The 18,372-nt window shown below is 45.5% G+C and overlaps 1 protein-coding gene across 1 annotated transcript in view; it reads right to left on the bottom strand.

Moving 5' to 3' along the window:
* Positions 1 to 18,372, bottom strand: part of LOC140726118 (dysferlin-like) — a 388,334-nt gene that overhangs the window by 95,721 nt on the left and 274,241 nt on the right. Inside the window, 3 exon segments of the mRNA XM_073042070.1 lie at positions 6,718 to 6,777; positions 11,651 to 11,724; positions 16,543 to 16,708. Of these exon segments, the coding sequence (XP_072898171.1) occupies positions 6,718 to 6,777; positions 11,651 to 11,724; positions 16,543 to 16,708 (300 nt within the window).

Here is an 18,372-nt window from a genome sequence, read left to right as displayed (position 1 = left end):
GCTTCATAGCTTCAGTGACCCAGGTTTGATCCTGACCTCTGCTGTTATTTGTGTGTGGTATTTGCACGTTCTCCCTGTAACCGCCTGGGTTTCTTCCCAAAGTCATGCAGTATTGTCGATTAGTTAGCCACTATAATATTACTGAGACAGCTGCTTCCCCTCCACCATCACATTTCAGGAACGCTACCTCATTAATCCCTTTTCCAACACTGTTTATGTATCTTTGTAAGTTATTGTAGATTTGGTCATCTACAAAGAAATCCGATTCTGATTTGGAATTATTTTTATTTTTACTCATTTTTATTTTTTTCATTTAGAGATACAGCACAGTAACAGCCCCTCCCAGCCCAACCAACCCACAATGCCCACTAACCTACTAACCAGTATGCCTTGGAAATACGGGAGGAAACCAGAGCACGCGGGGGAAACCCATGTGGGAATGGGGAGAAAGTGCAAGCTCCTTACAGACAGTAGCAGGAATCGAACCGGGTGACCGGCACTGTGACTGTTATGGTAACCGTCACACAACTGTCGCCTCCATTTACGATGCCAAGGTAACCCATGAACCCACATGTCTTTGGCACTCCAATGGGTGATTAGGACAGCTTAGCACATCGTTGGGACTGAACTACCGGACCTGGAGACAATATACAACTCTTGATACCTATGGCATGTTTGTAACATCATTAAAGACCCATCCCATCCCAGACACTGTCCTGCCATCTCGTAGGAGATACAGAAACATCTTCGCCAAGACAGTAAGACTGAGAATCGGCTTCTTCCGGAGGGCTGTTGTGCAGCTGAATAATGCTACACCCTGGCTTGCCAATGGCCTTTGAGTGCTATGGACTATCTAAGACACTTGTTGCATGTAAATATGGGACTTTTTAAAAATTAAGCCGTGCCACAGGCATTGTAAGTATCTGTTTTGCACAGACTGGAGAAGTCCTGCAATCTTGTAGTCTTGAACAATGACAATAATGTTCTATTCTGTCCTATTCTATTAGGAAGGAAACGTGCCAAACTCCACACAGACAGCACAGGGGGTCTCTGAGGATGGAGAATCTGGGAAATCCTATCCCTCATGCCTCACTTAGTTTGTACTTGCCAATTTGCTCCCAGGTCTTTATTTTTTTAATTTCCACCCACCATTAGGTTTCTGAACAGTCCATAAACACTACCTCATTGCTCCATTATACGCACTATTTATTTATTTATTTTGCAATCTGTATTAATTTTATGTCCTTGCACTGCAGTGCTGCCAATGAACAACAAATGTCATGTCGTACAAATCAGTGATAATAAATCTGATTCTAATTTGATGTTAATGTGTTGGTGAAGTAGTTCTGGGCTCAACTCTGCTCAGATTGAACAGGTCAAGCAGGCTAAATTATGACGTAGGTTTTACTGATTGAGTCCAAGTTCCCTGAGGTTTACAAGACTGAGCTGATTGAAATACAGAGTAATAAATTCATAGAAAAGTACAACACAAAAACAGGCACTTCAGCACATCTAGTCCATTGCAAACCTACTCCCGTCAGCCTACACCAGGACCATAGCCCTCCATCCCCTTACTATCCATGTACCTATTCAAACTTTCCTTAAATATTGAAATTGATCTCACATGGGCCACTTGCACTGGCAGCTCACTCCATATTCTCACCACCCTCTGAGTGAAGAACTTTCCCCTCATGTTCCCCTTCAACTTTTAACTTTTCATTCTTAACCTGTGACTTCTAGTTGAAGTCCCACCCAATCTCAGTGGAAAAAGCCTACTTGTATATATTCTATTTCTTTCCCTCATAATGTTGTATACCTCTAAATCTCCTCTCAATCTTCTACATTCTAAGAAATAAAGTCCTAACCTATTCAATCTACCCTTATAACACAGGTTCTCCAGTCCTGGCAACATGTTTGACAAAATTTCACAAGATTTGTGAAGTTAACTTGCCAGCATCGAGAGCATTTTCAAAAGTCAATGCCTCAATCATTCAGGACCCCCATCACGCAAGATATGCCTTCTTCTCATTGCTACCATCAGAGAGGAGATACAGAAGCCCGAAGACACACATTCAGCAATTTGGGAACATCGTCTTCCCCTCCACAATCAGATTTCTGAATGGTCCATGAACCCATGAACACTACCTCACTATTTTGCTCTCCTTTTAAGACCATAAGACCATAAGATATAGGAGCAGAAGTAGGCCATTCAGCCCGCCGAGTCTGTTCCGCCATTCAATCATGGGCTGATCCAGTTCTTCCAGTCATCCCCACTCCCCTGCCTTCACCCCATACTCTTTGATGCCCTGGCTAATCAAGAATCTATCTATCTCTGCCTTAAATGCACCCTACGTCTTGGCCTCCACAGCTACATATAATAATAATATGCAGTACTTATTGGGTGGTAGAGTAGTGTAAGTGGTTCGCACAACGCTTTACAGTACCGGTGACCAAGGTTCAATCCCCACCTCTGTCTGTAAGGAGGCTCTACATTCTCCCCATGACTACATGGGCTTCTTCAGGTGCTCTGGCTTCTTCCCACTGTCCAAAGACATACCGGTTGGTAGGTTAATTGTCATTGCAAATTGTCACGTGATTGTGCTAGGAGATAAATCGGGGGTTGCTGGGCAACGTAACTTGAAGGACTGGAAGAGCCTATTCTGCTGAAATGCTCCCATCCTCCCCCATGGGAAAAGCTTCTACCTGTCTATGCCTCTCTCTGAATTTTATAGACCTCTGTTAGTACAGTCCCCTTTAGGCATGGCACATGATGCATATACATTGGCCATGTTTATAATGGCACAAAAAGCATTTTACGGCATTTACACCCCAGAAGCGTCTGCCCATGACAACAATAAACCTGAACTTGATTTAGAAACAAGTAGTTGAAGATCCTCTGCAGGTCAGGAAGCTTCTGTGGAGAGAGAAACAGTTCACGTTTCAGATGGAAGATGGCTCGTCAGATCTGGGTGAGGCTCACGACTGCTATGTTGTAAGCTGCAGAGAAGGGATAGCGTTGGGGGAGTCTAAAGGGAGCATCTGTGATAGGGAGCAGAGTGAGAGAGACTGAGTGAGAGGTGCTGGCTGAGAGAGGGCAAGGGAAGGCTGTGACTTGTCCACCTGAAGAAAGATGCAAGTAAGAGAGGAGACGAGAACGAGAGGAAAAGGCACAATAGAATTGTGAAACCAGAGGCATCGGCTGCCGGCAATCCAGAATAAATCCAGGTCAGGTGGCATCTGAGGAGACGGAACGCTGTGGAAGGAGGAGGAGAACAAGGGGGAAGGAGGAGGACGGAGGGGGGAGAGCAAAGGGAGGAGGAGGAAAGACAGAGTGGGGAGAAAGGAGAGCAGTGGGTAGTGGAAAGGAGGAGGAGGAAGGGAGAAAAATGGAGGTAGGGTAGGATGGGGAAGAGGAAGAGGGGTCAGGAAGGAGGAAGGAGTGCAGGGCGAGAGGAGAGGAGGAGCGGTTGAGGGGAGTGGTGGAGTAGGAGGAAAAAGAAAGGAGGAGGAAGGGAAGAAGTAGGAGTATGAGGGAGAGGGGTAAGGAGAATGAAGGGAGAATGGAGAGGGGAGGGGCAAAGATAGGGAGAGAGGGAAGGGTACAGAGGAGGAAAGAGGAGGGGACAGGTTAAGGAGGAGGAGGGGAGGATTAGCAGAGTATGTGTTAAGGCTAAGAACTTCATGATTATCATTTTGAGGGAGGTGGCCACATGGCAACTGGAGAGAGAGAGAGAGAGAGAGAGAGAGAGAGAGAGATGAGGTGACCACCAGGCTGGCTAGAAAGAGCAGTCAGAATGTGTTAGGCATCCCCTCCGCATGGGTCCCTTTTGTACAGCAATTGTTCTCCCTTTTTGGACACTAGCTTCTTCAGGAGAGTTTAGTTTCACGCAGATCTCACACTCCGCTCCAATACAACCGATAGCAACAAAACACAGAGCACTGAACCTCCCCCGAGGTTCACTCTCCACTGAATTCACCTACTTCAGATAACCAGCCTTTCCAGTTTGCCTGGCCAGTCCAGATGTAATCTATTACATTAACGCTGGTTTCCTCTCTCCACCAATGCTGCCTGTTTTCAATATTCTTTTCTTTATTTCAGATCTCCTGCAACTGTATCTCACAGTTCAGTACAGAATCGTATTGTTTAATTTTACTTTACTTAGAAATACAGCACAGAATACGTCCTTTGAGTCGCGTTGCCCAGGAACCCACCTATTTAATCAGAAACAAGAGAAAATCTGCAGATGCTGGAAAATCAACGAAACATACTCAAAAAGTGCTGGAGGAACTCAGCAGGCCAGGCAGCATCTATGGAAAAGATTCGGGTCAACGTTTCGGGCCGAGACCATTCAGCAAAGCCGGAGAAAAAAGATGAATAGATTTAAAAGTTGGGGGGGGGGGGGGAGAGGGAGAAGCACAAGGTGATAGGTGAAACTGGGAGGGGGAGGGGTGAAGTAAAGAATTGGGAAGTTGATTGGGAAATGATACAGGGCTGGAGAAGGTGGAATCTAATAAGACCGTAAGGTGTAGGAGCAGAATTAGGCCATCTGGCCCATTGAGTCTGCTCCACCATTCAATCATAGCTGATCCTTTTTTTTTCTCCTCCTCAGCCCCATTTCCCGGCCTTCTCCCTGTAGCCTTTAATGCCATGTCCAATCAAGAACCCATCAATCTCTGCCTTAAATACACCCAGTGACCTGGCCTCCACAGCTGCAAGTGGCAATAAATTCCACAAATTCACCACCCTTTGGCTAAAGAAATTTCTCCACATCTGTTTTGAAAGGGTGGCCCTCTATCCTGAGGCTGCACCCTCTTGTCCTAGACTCGCCCACCATGGGAAACATCCTTTCCACATCTACTCTGTCTAGGCCTTTCAACATTTGAAAGGTTTTGATGAGAATAGGAGAGGAAAGAAGACCATGGAAGAAAGAAAAGGGGGGAGGAGCACCAGAAGGAGGCAATGGACAGGCAAGGAGTTAAGGTGAGGGAGGGAAAAGGGAATGGGGATGGGTGAAGGAGGAGGGGGTGGGGGCCATTACTGGAAGTTCGAGAAATAGATGCTCATGCCATCAGGTTGGAGGCTACCCAGACAGAATATAAAGTGTTGCTCTTCCAACCTGAATGTGGCCTTATCGCGACACTGAAGGGGGCCGTTGGGTAGACATCGGAATGGGAATGGGAAGTCGAATTAAAATGGGCGTCCACTGGGAGATGCCACTTTTTCTGGTGGACGGAGTGTAGGTGCTGGGCGAATTTGTGTGTGTTACCCACCTATTGAACCCCAGCCTAATCACAGGGTCAGTTATAATATCGCATTAACCTACTAACCAGTACACCTTTGGACTGAGTGAGGAAACCCGAGCACACGGAGGAAATATGGAGGAGAGCCAAGGTGAGAACACACAAACTCCTTCCAGAGGACACCAGAATTGGCAAGCTGTAATAGTGCCATGTGAACCACTACACTAAGTTGGCATATCTCCTGTACCCTCTCATTCTCACCCTGATCCCACAGCTCTTCCAGACAGGTCAGCTGAGATTAATAAGCCACCCCCTGACAGCCAGCACCAATTCTATTGCGTCATTCAGTCTCCCGCGATCTCCACCCTCACACAGACAAATTTTGCCCACTCCCATTCTCTGCTGGATAAAAAAGAAAGCCTGTGCTGCTTTTAACCAACTCCAGATGAAAATTCATCAAGCTGAAACATCAATCTTATTTCCAATGTGATGAGTGAGTTTGGGATTTTCTCTCTGGAGTGAAGGAGGATGAAAGGTAATGGGTCCTTCAGCCCATGATATTGTGCTGATTTTTAACCCACTCTAAGACTTCTCTCCTATGTAACCCTCCATTTTTCTTCTATCCATGTGACTAAGAGTGTCTTATGTCCCTAATGCACCTGCCTCTACCACCACCCCTGACAGCGCATTCCACACCCCCCCCCCCCCGTGTAAAGACCTTCCTCTAATAACCCGCCAATATTTTCCTCCAATCACAGTAAAATTATGCCCCCTCATAATAGCCATTTCTGTCTCTGGCTGTGCACTCAATGTATGCCTCTTATCATCTTGTATACCTCTGTCAATTCACCTCTCATCCTCTTTCACTCCGAAGAGAAAAGCCCCAGCTCTCTCAGTGTATATCGTTGGATGTTTTGGTTGTTAACGTAAAGCAAGGGTTCCCCTCCTGACCCTTCAGTTAATGCTAAGGCTCCACGACATTAAAAAGATTGGAAACCCCTGATGTATATATATTTCATTGTAAGTTTTGATGTACGTGTAATAAGTCAATCTAAACCTGAATCTGAAATGATAAACAATAAGTACTGCCGTTGAAATGCTGGTATCTTGATCCTGGGGTGCCTTTGGTGATCCATGGACTACAAGAATTCCCACACAGAAGCTTCCGAAGCTATAGACCTCAAGGACCAGAGAGAAGGGGAGGGTAATGGGGTGTAAAGCATGAATTAGGTCAGAGATGTTTCGATGTGCATGCGATAAATAAATGTGAAACTGAACCTGAAAGGAAAGGAAACACTATGTAATGACTTTGGAGCGATGGCACTCTCGGTCCTGTGATGTCTTTGGCGATCCAGGGAGGACATCATTTCCCAAACCACAGACCTCAAGGACCAGAGAGAAGGTAGCTCTGTATGACAGGTTACTGAATCATTAAACATGCGCACATTAAAGATACGTAAATGAAACCATACATACATGGAGACTGGACATGGAAAGGGATTTACTCAGGCTTGAGCTGGTCATGCCTCCTGGAAACTGGAGATCAAAAGTCCTGGTTAGTTGGGTTAGTACAGCAGCTACAGGTCGGAACAAACACACTGATGAGTCCACCAATGCACTTCCATCCAATCCCAATTACAAAACCAGCCATCCCACCCCCGCTGGGTCGAAGCATACCCAAACAGAATGAAAAACTAGGTGGCTACTGTATGAGAAGTGTTTGCTGCTCTGGGCCTGTACACAATCTTTTTCCCAGGGCTGAGGAATCAAGAACTAGAGGGCATGGGAGAGGGATTCAGACTATACAACACAGAACAGCACAACACAAGCACAGGCCCTTTGGCCAATAATGTTGTGCTGAAATATTTAAGGGAAATATAAAAGTCTCTTGCTGGGACTGAAGGACCTGAGGTATAAGGAAAGGATGAATAGTTAGGATTTTACTCCTTGGAATGTAGAAAATTGAGAGGAGATTTGATAGAGGTGTACAGAATTATGAGGGACGTAGATATTGTAAACGCAAACTGGCTTTTCACACTGGGGTTGGGTGGGACTACATCAGAGGTCACGCCTGAAGGGGGAAAGGTGAAAAGCTTAAGGAGAGCATGAGGGGAAACTTCTTCAATCAGAGGACTGAGAGAGTCTGGAATGGCTGCCAATGCAAGTGGTGCATATGAGCTCAATTTCAATGTTTATGAGAAGTCTGGATAGGTAGGAGTTGATGGGAGTTAGCTGGCACAGACTAGATAGCTTGAAGGGCCTGTTTCTGTGCTGTACTTTGCCATGACTATCGCATTGAAACCTACTGGATATTGAAAGGCTTAGATACAGCGAATGTGGAGATGATGTTTCCAATAATGGGGAATCTAGGACAGAATAGAAGGATGTCTCTTTAGGACAGAAATGAAGAGGAATCTCTTCAGCCAGGGGGTGGTTAATCTGTGGAATTCATTGCCACAGATGGCTGTATATTTAAAGTGGAGATGAATAGCTTCTTGATTAGTCGGCACATGAAGGGTTACAGGCAGAAGGCAGGAGAATGGGGTTGGGAGGGAAAATAAATCAGCCATGATGGAATGGTGGAGCAGACTTGATGGGTTGAATGGCCTAATTCTGCTCCTATGTCTTCTGGTCTAAGAGGAGGAAAGGGATACTGACCCAGCCACCCCCTTGACAACCTGCTTTCACATTTGCTCAAACATGATCTCCTGCAAAATTCCAAAGTGAACGTGATCTACATTGCACCTTTCCACCCAGTCATTTAGCTTGTACCCCACTCAGGCAGAAGCTATAATTAACAAGACAAATCTCATGAGTAACCACTAAAAATTTACAAGCTGTTGCCCTACAGCCATCGGACTTCTGGATGGGCTTCCCTCACCTCAGACCTGTCCGGGCTCCGCAGCCGTGGACTCTGTAGTTCATGTGCCCTGTGTATTTTCTCTTTCTTTTTTGCTGTTTGCATGATTTGTCCTCTTTTGCAAATTGAATACATGGTTGTCTGTGGTGTTTAGTGAATTCTATTGTGCTTTTTTATTTTGTGCCTGCCTGCAAGAAGGTGAATCTCAAGGTTGTAGATGACATAACACTTTGAAAATAAATTTGAACTCTAAACATTGATTTTCCCATCGACACCTCTGTTGTTACATTAGGAGAAATTCTCAAGGAAGGATTGTGCTAGGACTGTATAAAATATAAGTACAAGAGATTCTGCAGATGCTGAAAATCTTGAGCAACACACACACACACACACACACACACACACACACACACACACACACACACACACACACACACACACACACACACACACACACACACACACACACACACACACACACACACACACACACACACACACACACAATGCTGGATGAACTCAGAAGGCCAGGCAGCATCTATGGAAATGAATAAACTGTCAACATTTCAGGCCGAGACCCTTCATCAGGACTGGAAAGGAAGAGGGAAGAAGCCAGAATAAGAAGGTGGGGGAGGGAGAGGAGCACCAGTTGGCAGGTGATTGGTGGACAGATAAGGGGGAAAGTGCATGGGTGGGGGAGGGGAATGAAGTGAGAAGCTGGCAGGTGATTGGTGGACAGATAAGGGGGAAAGTGCATGGGTGGGGGAGGGGAATGAAGTGAGAAGCTGGCAGGTGATTGGTGGACAGATAAGGGGGAAAGTGCATGGGTGGGGGAGGGGAATGAAGTGAGAAGCTGGCAGGTGATTGGTGGACAGATAAGAGGGAAGGTGCATGGGTGGGGGAGGGGAATGAAGTGAGAAGCTGGCAGGTGATTGGTGGACAGATAAGGGGGAAAGTGCATGGGTGGGGGAGGGGAATGAAGTGAGAAGCTGGCAGGTGATTGGTGGACAGATAAGAGGGAAGGTGCATGGGTGGGGGAGGGGAATGAAGTGAGAAGCTGGCAGGTGATTGGTGGACAGATAAGGGGGAAAGTGCATGGGTGGGGGAGGGGAATGAAGTGAGAAGCTGGCAGGTGATTGGTGGACAGATAAGGGGGAAAGTGCATGGGTGGAGGAGGGGAATGAAGTGAGAAGCTGGCAGGTGATTGGTGGACAGATAAGGGGGAAAGTGCATGGGTGGGGGAGGGGAATGAAGTGAGAAGCTGGCAGGTGATTGGTGGACAGATAAGAGGGAAGGTGCATGGGTGGGGGAGGGGAATGAAGTGAGAAGCTGGCAGGTGATTGGTGGACAGATAAGGGGGAAAGTGCATGGGTGGGGGAGGGGAATGAAGTGAGAAGCTGGCAGGTGATTGGTGGACAGATAAGAGGGAAGGTGCATGGGTGGGGGAGGGGAATGAAGTGAGAAGCTGGCAGGTGATTGGTGGACAGATAAGGGGGAAGGTGCATGGGTGGGGGAGGGGAATGAAGTGAGAAGCTGGCAGGTGATTGGTGGACAGATAAGGGGGAAAGTGCATGGGTGGGGGAGGGGAATGAAGTGAGAAGCTGGCAGGTGATTGGTGGACAGATAAGAGGGAAGGTGCATGGGTGGGGGAGGGGAATGAAGTGAGAAGCTGGCAGGTGATTGGTGGACAGATAAGGGGGAAAGTGCATGGGTGGAGGAGGGGAATGAAGTGAGAAGCTGGCAGGTGATTGGTGGACAGATAAGAGGGAAAGTGCATGGGTGGGGGAGGGGAATGAAGTGAGAAGCTGGCAGGTGATTGGTGGACAGATAAGGGGGAAAGTGCATGGGTGGGGGAGGGGAATGAAGTGAGAAGCTGGCAGGTGATTGGTGGACAGATAAGAGGGAAGGTGCATGGGTGGGGGAGGGGAATGAAGTGAGAAGCTGGCAGGTGATTGGTGGACAGATAAGGGGGAAAGTGCATGGGTGGAGGAGGGGAATGAAGTGAGAAGCTGGCAGGTGATTGGTGGACAGATAAGAGGGAAAGTGCATGGGTGGGGGAGGGGAATGAAGTGAGAAGCTGGCAGGTGATTGGCGAAAAAGATGAAGGACAGAAGGAAAAAGAATCTGATAGGAAAGGAGAGAGGACAATTGGAGAAAGGGAAGGAGGAGAGAACAAGAGGGAGGTGATAGGCAGGTAAGAAAAGAGAAGGGGTAAAAGAGGAGGATGAGGATAAGCGGGGAGAGTATTAGGATAAGAGAGGAGGTGTTAAACATTATACAAGGAAATCTGCAGATGCTGGAAATCCAAGCAACACACACAAAATGCTGGTGGAACACAGCAGGCCAGGCAGCATCTATAAGGAGAAGCACTGTCGACGTTTTGGGCCGAGACCCTTTGTCAGGACCAACTGAAAGGAAAGATAGTAAGAGATTTGAAAGTAGGAGGGGGAGGGGAAAATGAGAAATGATAGGAGAAGACTGGAGGGGCTGGGGTGAAGCTAAGAGATGGAAAAGTGATAGGCAAAAGGGATACAGAGCTGGAGAAGGGAAAGGATCATTGGACGGGAGTCCTAAGGAGAAAGAAAAGGGGAGGGGAGCACCAGATGGAGATGGAGAGCAGACAGAGTGATGGGCAGAGGGAGAGAAGGAAAGGGGGGGAACTAAATATATCAGGGATGGGGTAAGAAGGGGAGGAGGGCATTAACGGAAGTTAGAGAAGTCAATGTTCATGTCTCAGATGGGACATTGGGATAATTTTAGATCTGTCAAACTGAACTCAGAGACTAGAACTAGAGGTTTAAGGTGAAAGATGAAATTCTTATTATTTTTATTTTATTTAGAAATACGGTGTGGAATTGGCCCTGTGAGGCCTTCAAGCTTCACTGCACAGGAACCTCTGATTTATCCTAGACTAATCACAGAACAATTTATAACCTACTAATCGGCACGTCTTTGGTGGGAGGAAACCAGGGGACCCAGAGAAAGCCCATGCATTCCACAGGGAGAACGTACAAATCCCTTACAGATGAAGTCAGAATTGACCACCCCAGCTGTAATAGCATTGCGCTAACCGCTACACTACTGTGGTGCGCATTTCAGAGGAATTTGAGGGGGAACTGTTTCACTCGGAGGGTGGTGAGAATATGGAACAAGCAGCCATTGGAAGTGGTGGGCGAGGGTTTGATTGTAAAATTTCAGAGGAGGTTTAATAGTTACATGGATGGGAGAGGTTTGGAACGGTATTTTCCGGGTGCAGGTCGATGGGAGTAGGCAGAAGATCATGCTGGCATGGACTGGATGGGATAAAGGGCCTCTTTCTGTGGTGTACAGCTTTATTCCATGAAATTTGTCTTGCTCCTTACAGATTCTGCCTGAATCCCAAAAAGGACAGCCCATAGCACCATTCAAGGGGAAGGTACAAAACGAATGGTTCAGACATTAAGCAAGCCATTACTACACAACACCAGTCAAAGTGCATTTATCAGAGATCACAGCAGCATCCTCCACCTCTGCGGTGGGTGCATTTGGAGGTCTGAAGTACACCCTCACCTGGCTGGGAATCAGAGGCTGTCTATCATCAATGTCAATCAGCACGTCATCCCGCAAAGATGGGCTTCGAGTTCCTGGGGAGACAGAAGGGAGAGGACTGTAGTTACCCATTCTCTCCAGAGGAGGCAGTCTAGAGCTGTTAGAATTACAATCTGCCGCACACAAGAGATTCTGCAGATGCTGGAAATCTTGATCGACGCAGACGGTCAGGCAGTATCTCTGGGGGGAATAAATAGTCTGACAAAGACAGCTCAAATATATATATTAATACAGTATATTAAATAATACTGAGAATGTAAGTTGTGGAGCTTGGAAGTGAGTCTGTAGGTGGAATATTGAAGTGGTCAAAGAACACTGAGGCTGTTTACAAGAAGGGTCTCTATTTCCTGAGGAGACTGAGGTCCTTTAACATCTGCCGGACGATGCTGAGGATTCCTACGAGTCTATGGTGGCCAGTGCTACCATGTTTGCTGTTGTGTGCTGGGGCAGCAGGCTGAGGCTAGCAGACACCAATAGAATCAACAAACTCATTCGTAAGGCCAGTGATGTTGTGGGGGTGGAACTGGACTCTCTGACAGTGGTGTCTGAAAAGAGGATGCTGTCCAAGTTGCATGCCATCTTGGACAATGTCTCCCATCCACTCCATAATGTACTGGTTAGGCACAGGAGTACATTCAGCCAGAGACTCATTCCACCGAGATGTAACAAGGAGCGTCATAGGAAGTCATTCCTGCCTGTGGCCATCAAACTTTACAACTCCTCCCTCAGAGTGTCAGACACCCTGAGCCAATAGGCTGGTCCTGGACTTATTTCCACTTGGCATGATTAACTTATTATTATTTAATTATTTATGGTTTTATATTGCTATATTTCTTCACTATTCTTGGTTGGTGCAGCTGTAACGAAACCCAATTTCCCTCAGGATCAATAAAGTATGTCTGTCTGCCTGTTAGTTTGAACTTGATGGAGATTTTGAAGGAGGTAATTTTGAAAACTGAAGACAGTGTAGTAGATGTTGTCTGTATGAACATTTGAATTTAACACATAGGACCAGTACAGAACAGGAAACATTCATTCAGCCCACAGTGTCTGTGCTGGCCATGATGCCAATTTAAGCTGCATTTGAATTAAAATTAGAATCACGTTTATAATCACAGACTTATACAATTGGTCACTTTATTAGGTACACCTGCTCATTAATGCAAATATCTAATCAGCCAATCACATGGCAGCAACTCAATGCCTAAAAGCATGCAGACATGGTCAAGGGGTTAAGTTGTTGTTCAGACCAAACATCAGAATGGGAAAGAAATGTAATCTGAGAGACATTGTCCATGGAATGACTGCTGATGCTAGACATCTCAGAACATACTTTTCTCCTGGAATTGTCATGCACAGTAATCTATAGGTTACAGAGGATGGCACAAAAAACAAAAAATATCCAGTGATTGGTCATTCTGTGGGTGAAAACGCCTTGTTAATGAGAGAGGTCAGAGGAGAACGGCCAGACTGGTTCAAGCTGACAGGAAGGCGACAGTAACTCAAATAACCACACATTACAACAGTGGGGTGCAGAAGAGCATCTCTGAACACGCAACATGTTGAACTTTGAAGCTGAACGTTGCAATACGTAAGATATACTATGAGTTACAGTAAAAAATATATTAAAAAAAGAAGCAGTGCAGAAAGAGAGCAAAAATAGTAAGTTAGTATAGATGGACTGTTCAGAAACCTACACATGGTCTATATCCATTCAATCTCTGCCTGTTCATTTGTCTGTCTAAATGCCATTATCATCAATGCTTCCACCACTGCCTTTGACAGCATGTTCCAGGCACCTATGACTGGGAAGTGAGGATTGTTCTACAAGGAGAGATTAAGCAGATGGAGTCCAGGAAGAGCTGACTAGTTGGATATGCATTGGCTTGATGTTAGGCAGAGAGTGATGGGGGAAGGGTTTTTCTCAGAATGTGTGTCCAACATTGAGCACATCTACAAAGAGCTCAGTCACAGGAAAGCAGCATCTATCGTCAAGGACCACTACGACCAAGTTCATGCTCTCTTCTCACTGCTGCCATCAGGAAGAATGTACAGGAGCCTCGGGTCCTACACCAGCAGGTTCAGGAACAGTTATTACACCTCAACCATCAGGTTCCTGAACTGACGTTGATAACTTCACTCACCTCGACACTGAGCTGATTTCACAACCTATGGGCTCACTTTCAAGGACTCCCCAGCTCACGTGCTCAATACTATTTATAACTTATCTATCTATCTATTATTATTATTATTTTGTTTTTCTTTTTGTTTTTGCACAATTTATTGTCTTTTGCACATTGGTGTCTGTCCATCTTTGTTTATGAGTAGTTTTTCATTGATTCTATTGTGAACACAGTAGTGTAGTGGTTAGCACAATGCTTTACAGTACCAACAACCCAGGTTGGAGTTTGTATGTATCCTCCCGTGACCATGTGTGTTTCCTCTAGGTGCTCTGGTTTCCTCCCACAGTACAAAGACGTAGCAACTGCTAGTTTAATCGGGCTTTGTATATTGTCCCGTGATTAAGCTAGGGTTAAATCAGTGATTGCTGGCCGGCAAAGCTGATGACACTACAGTCATATGCCGAATCAAAGGTGGTGACAAATCAGCATATAGAAGGGAGATTGAAAATCTGGCTGAGTGATGTCACAACAGCAACCTTTCATTCGATGTCAACAAGACCAGGGAGCTGATTATTGACTAGAGGAGGAGGAAACCAGAGATCCATGAGCCAGTCCTCATCGGAGGAGCAGAGGTGGAAAGAGGCAGAAACTTTAAATTCCTCGCTGTCATCATTTCAGAAGACCTGTTCTGGGCCCAGCATCTAACTGCAACTTCGAGGAAAGCATGGCACTGGCTGCACTTCCTTAGGGGTTTATGAAGATTCAGCATGACATTTGAAACTTGGACAAACTTCTGTAGATGCGCAGTACAGAGTACATTTACTGGCTGCATCACAGTCTGATATGGAAACACCAAGAACCTTGAACGGAAAATCCTATGAGAAGTATTGGATACAGCCCACTCCATCACCATAGAGCACTGTTACAGGAAAGTAGCATCCATCATCAGGGACCCTCACCACCCAGGTCATGCTCTCTTCTTGTTGCTGCCATCAGGACAAAGGTACAGGAGCCTCAGGATTCCCACCACCAGGTTCAGGAACAGTTATTACCTCTCAACCATCAGGCTCCTGAACCAAAGGAATAACTTCACTCAACTTAAATATATTAAAGAATATCTATTTTTTGTTGTAATTTTGTCCTATGAAACCATTGTTATGAAATCAACATTGTAAATGATGTTTTTTGTTATGTTTGTACTGACCGAAATAAATTAATTTCATTCATTCATTCATTCAAATTCACATGTCCCATCATTGGAATGTTCTCACAATCTATGGATTCTCTTTCAAGGACTCTTCATCTCATGTTCTCGATATTTATTGCCGATTTATTTATTATTATTATTTCTTTCTTTTTGTATTTGCACAGTTTGTTATCTTTTCCACACTTGTTGAAAGCCCAAATTGGTGTGGTCTTTCTCATTGATTCTATTATGGTTATTATTCTTTTATGGATTTATTGCATATGCCCACAAGAAAATGAATCTCTAGGTTGTATATGGTGATAAATATGTACTTTGACAATAAATGAACTTTGATCATGAACACAAGTGACTCTAAAATCTTGAGCAACACACAAAATACCGGAAGAACTCAGCAGGTCAGGCAACATCTATGGAGGGGAATTAACAGTCAATGTTTCAGGCCAAGACATTTCATCAGGTCCTGTCTTATGGCCTTTCAAACTTCTCTTTACCCTCAGAGTTTACCGAAGGGGCTGTGTTCTCCACCATCAGCATCAAGGTATTTGCCCACAGATCATCTGGGGGATGACCAGTTGTGGTGGTACATGCTTTCAGGCTTTTGTATCTTCTGCCCGATGGGGCAGCGAAGAAGAGAGATTGTCCGGGGGGGGGGGGGGGGGGGGGGTCTTTGACTATGTTGGTTGCCTTACTAATGCAGCGAGAAGTGCAGATAGAATCCACGTTGGGGAGACTGCTTTCTGAGATGCACTGGGTGGTGTCCACAGCTCTGTGTTTTCTTGCGATCACGTACAGAACATTGCCGAACTAAGCCATTATGCATCGATATAAGATGCTTTCTATTGTGCATCGATAAAGGTTAAAAAAGGTCAGTGGTGACATGCCAAATTTAACATTTTGGGTTGAAACCCAGTGTCAGGATGCAAAACGTCAGCAATTTCTTTCTCCCCACAGATGCTACTTGACCCGCTGAGTTCCTACTTACTCCAGCAAAAGCACACCTGAATAAAGGATCTTAAACCGCAATATCAAGCCCCTTTCCCTCCAGATGCCCCTGACTCGTTGAGTTTCTCCAACACCTTCGAGTGTTACTGCCATATCGATGGTTAAAGATTAAAGGTTGGTTTGATTTCTGACACGTGCATTGTAATATAGAGTGAAATGTGTCATTTGCATTGAGGACGTGCTGGGACAGCCCAAAAATGGCCTCATTTCCAGTACCAACACAGCGTGCCCACAACTCACTAACCCTAACTCATACGTTTTTGGAATGTGGAAGGAAACTGGAGCACCCGGAGGAAACCCATGTGGTCACAGGGAGAGAGTAAAAACTTTTTGCAGATAGTGGCGTGAATTGAACCCTGATCTCCAGTGCTGTAAACAATTATGCTATAACAGTTACACCACTGTGCACCCTCCCCCCCCCACTTCAATGGTGTTACTTCGATATGAGTTGTTATTTAGCTGGCAGGCATCTGTGAGAAGTTATATTCGTAGACGCAATAGACAGCTGTGGAATCTCTTACCAGCCAGCAGAGGAGTCATATCTTTCTTGTCTGTGTATGGGTCACAGTAGAATTCTTCCAGAGACCTGATGGTGCACTGGCCCACGACCGGCCGTCTCCCAAACTGCCTGTTATCAATCACCTTGATGCTGATGGGTGGAGCATACAGCTCCTCCTTCGGTAAACACTGAGGACATAGAGAAGTTGGTTGGAAAGACCATAATGCAGACAATCAGAATTAGGCCATTTGGCCCATTGAGGCTGCTCTGCTATTCAATTGCAGCTGGTTTTCGTTCTCTGCTTTTTCCCATTCTCCCACCTTCTCCCTGCAGTCCTTGATGCCCTTATCAACAAGAGCCTATCACACTTAAATACATCCAATAACTTGGCCTTGGACTTCATAGATTCACCGCCCCCTGGCTAATGGAATTCCTCCTCATCTCAGTTTTAAAGGTTTATTCCCTTCTTCTGAAGTTGTGCCCTCTGGTCCTGGACTCACCGACTAATGGAAACGTCATCTCCATGACGACTCTATCTAGGTCTTTTAGTACCCGGTAGGTTTCAAACAGATCCTTCCATATCCTTCCTGAACTCTAAGTACAGACCCAGAGACATCAAACTCTTCTCTTACGTTAAACACAAGGAAAGTAAACACAGAAATATTGGATGATCACAGAAGTGTCTGAGTTCAATTCGCTTCACACACCTTCTCATCGCTTGCCACGCTCCCTTTTGCCTCTTTATACTGGCTACCTCCCCTCCACACTCAGTTCTGATGCAGGGTCCATAGAAGGGAAGCTGGTTTCTGTGATGTGCTGAGCTGTGCCCACAAATCTCTGCAGTTTCCTGGTGGTCTCAAGCAGAGCAATTCCAGGATTCAGATCTTTGTATCTTCTGCCCGATGGGAGAAGAGAGGATGCCTGGGGTGGGAAGTGACTGAAGGTGATTTCAGCCTGGAAGAGGTGAGAAGCTTCACAACTCTCCCGGCCACTGACAGCACCTACAGGAGGTGCTTCCTCAAGATCTATCATCACGGACCCCCACTTCCTCTCCGCCATCCGATTTCTAAATGGACATCAAACCAATGAACACTAATTCACAGTTTTTTCTGGTTTTGCACTATTTTTAATTTAATATACATATATGTACACTCACTGTAATTGATTGATTTATTTTTTTCTATACCATCAAGTATTGCCACTAATTTAACAAATTTCATGACATATGCCGGTGATATTAAATCTGATTCTGATTCTGATGCCCTCGCTCATACTGTCAGGCAGCAGGTACGCAGCCCTGAAGTCCAACACCATCAAGACTTTCTTGCAACGTTGAGGCCTTGAACAAACCTGCACAACCCTAACGCTACCATGGCAACAGAAAACTATGGACCACTTCTTTCACAACCGTGAACTTGTCTCTGTGCACACTACTTACACTAATGCCTTGTTTGCACATTTTTTATCTATTCACTGTGTAATCATTTATATATACAGTGGATTCCAGATAATTGTGCCATTAGTTAATTGGTCAGCTGCTTACTTGAGAAACTTAATGAAACAAAAACTAATTGAGAAAATAGCTGGGGTTCCCTTCCTTTATTTGGGACACTGTGCCGCTTAATTGGCACACAAGATTGTTGCCCAGCAATGTCTAACTAGCATCAGTTGCTGGACGGGCTTAGAACAAACAGCTTTTACGTGGCGCTAGCTGTGTGTGCTGGCGTTATATTTTCCATTCGCACCGACAGACACCAATTCAAAAGCACATCCGAACTTGAGTGAAGTTTATTGTTGGATTACAACTACTTCATGCAGGAAGGCAATGAAGGCAGTCCATTATCTACTCTAG

The sequence above is a fragment of the Hemitrygon akajei genome, chromosome 4 (genome assembly GCF_048418815.1).
Source record: "Hemitrygon akajei chromosome 4, sHemAka1.3, whole genome shotgun sequence".
Classification (NCBI taxonomy): Eukaryota; Metazoa; Chordata; class Chondrichthyes; order Myliobatiformes; family Dasyatidae; genus Hemitrygon; species Hemitrygon akajei.
Note: the sequence above shows the minus strand (reverse complement) of the source record. Positions and strands in the feature narration are given on the sequence as shown.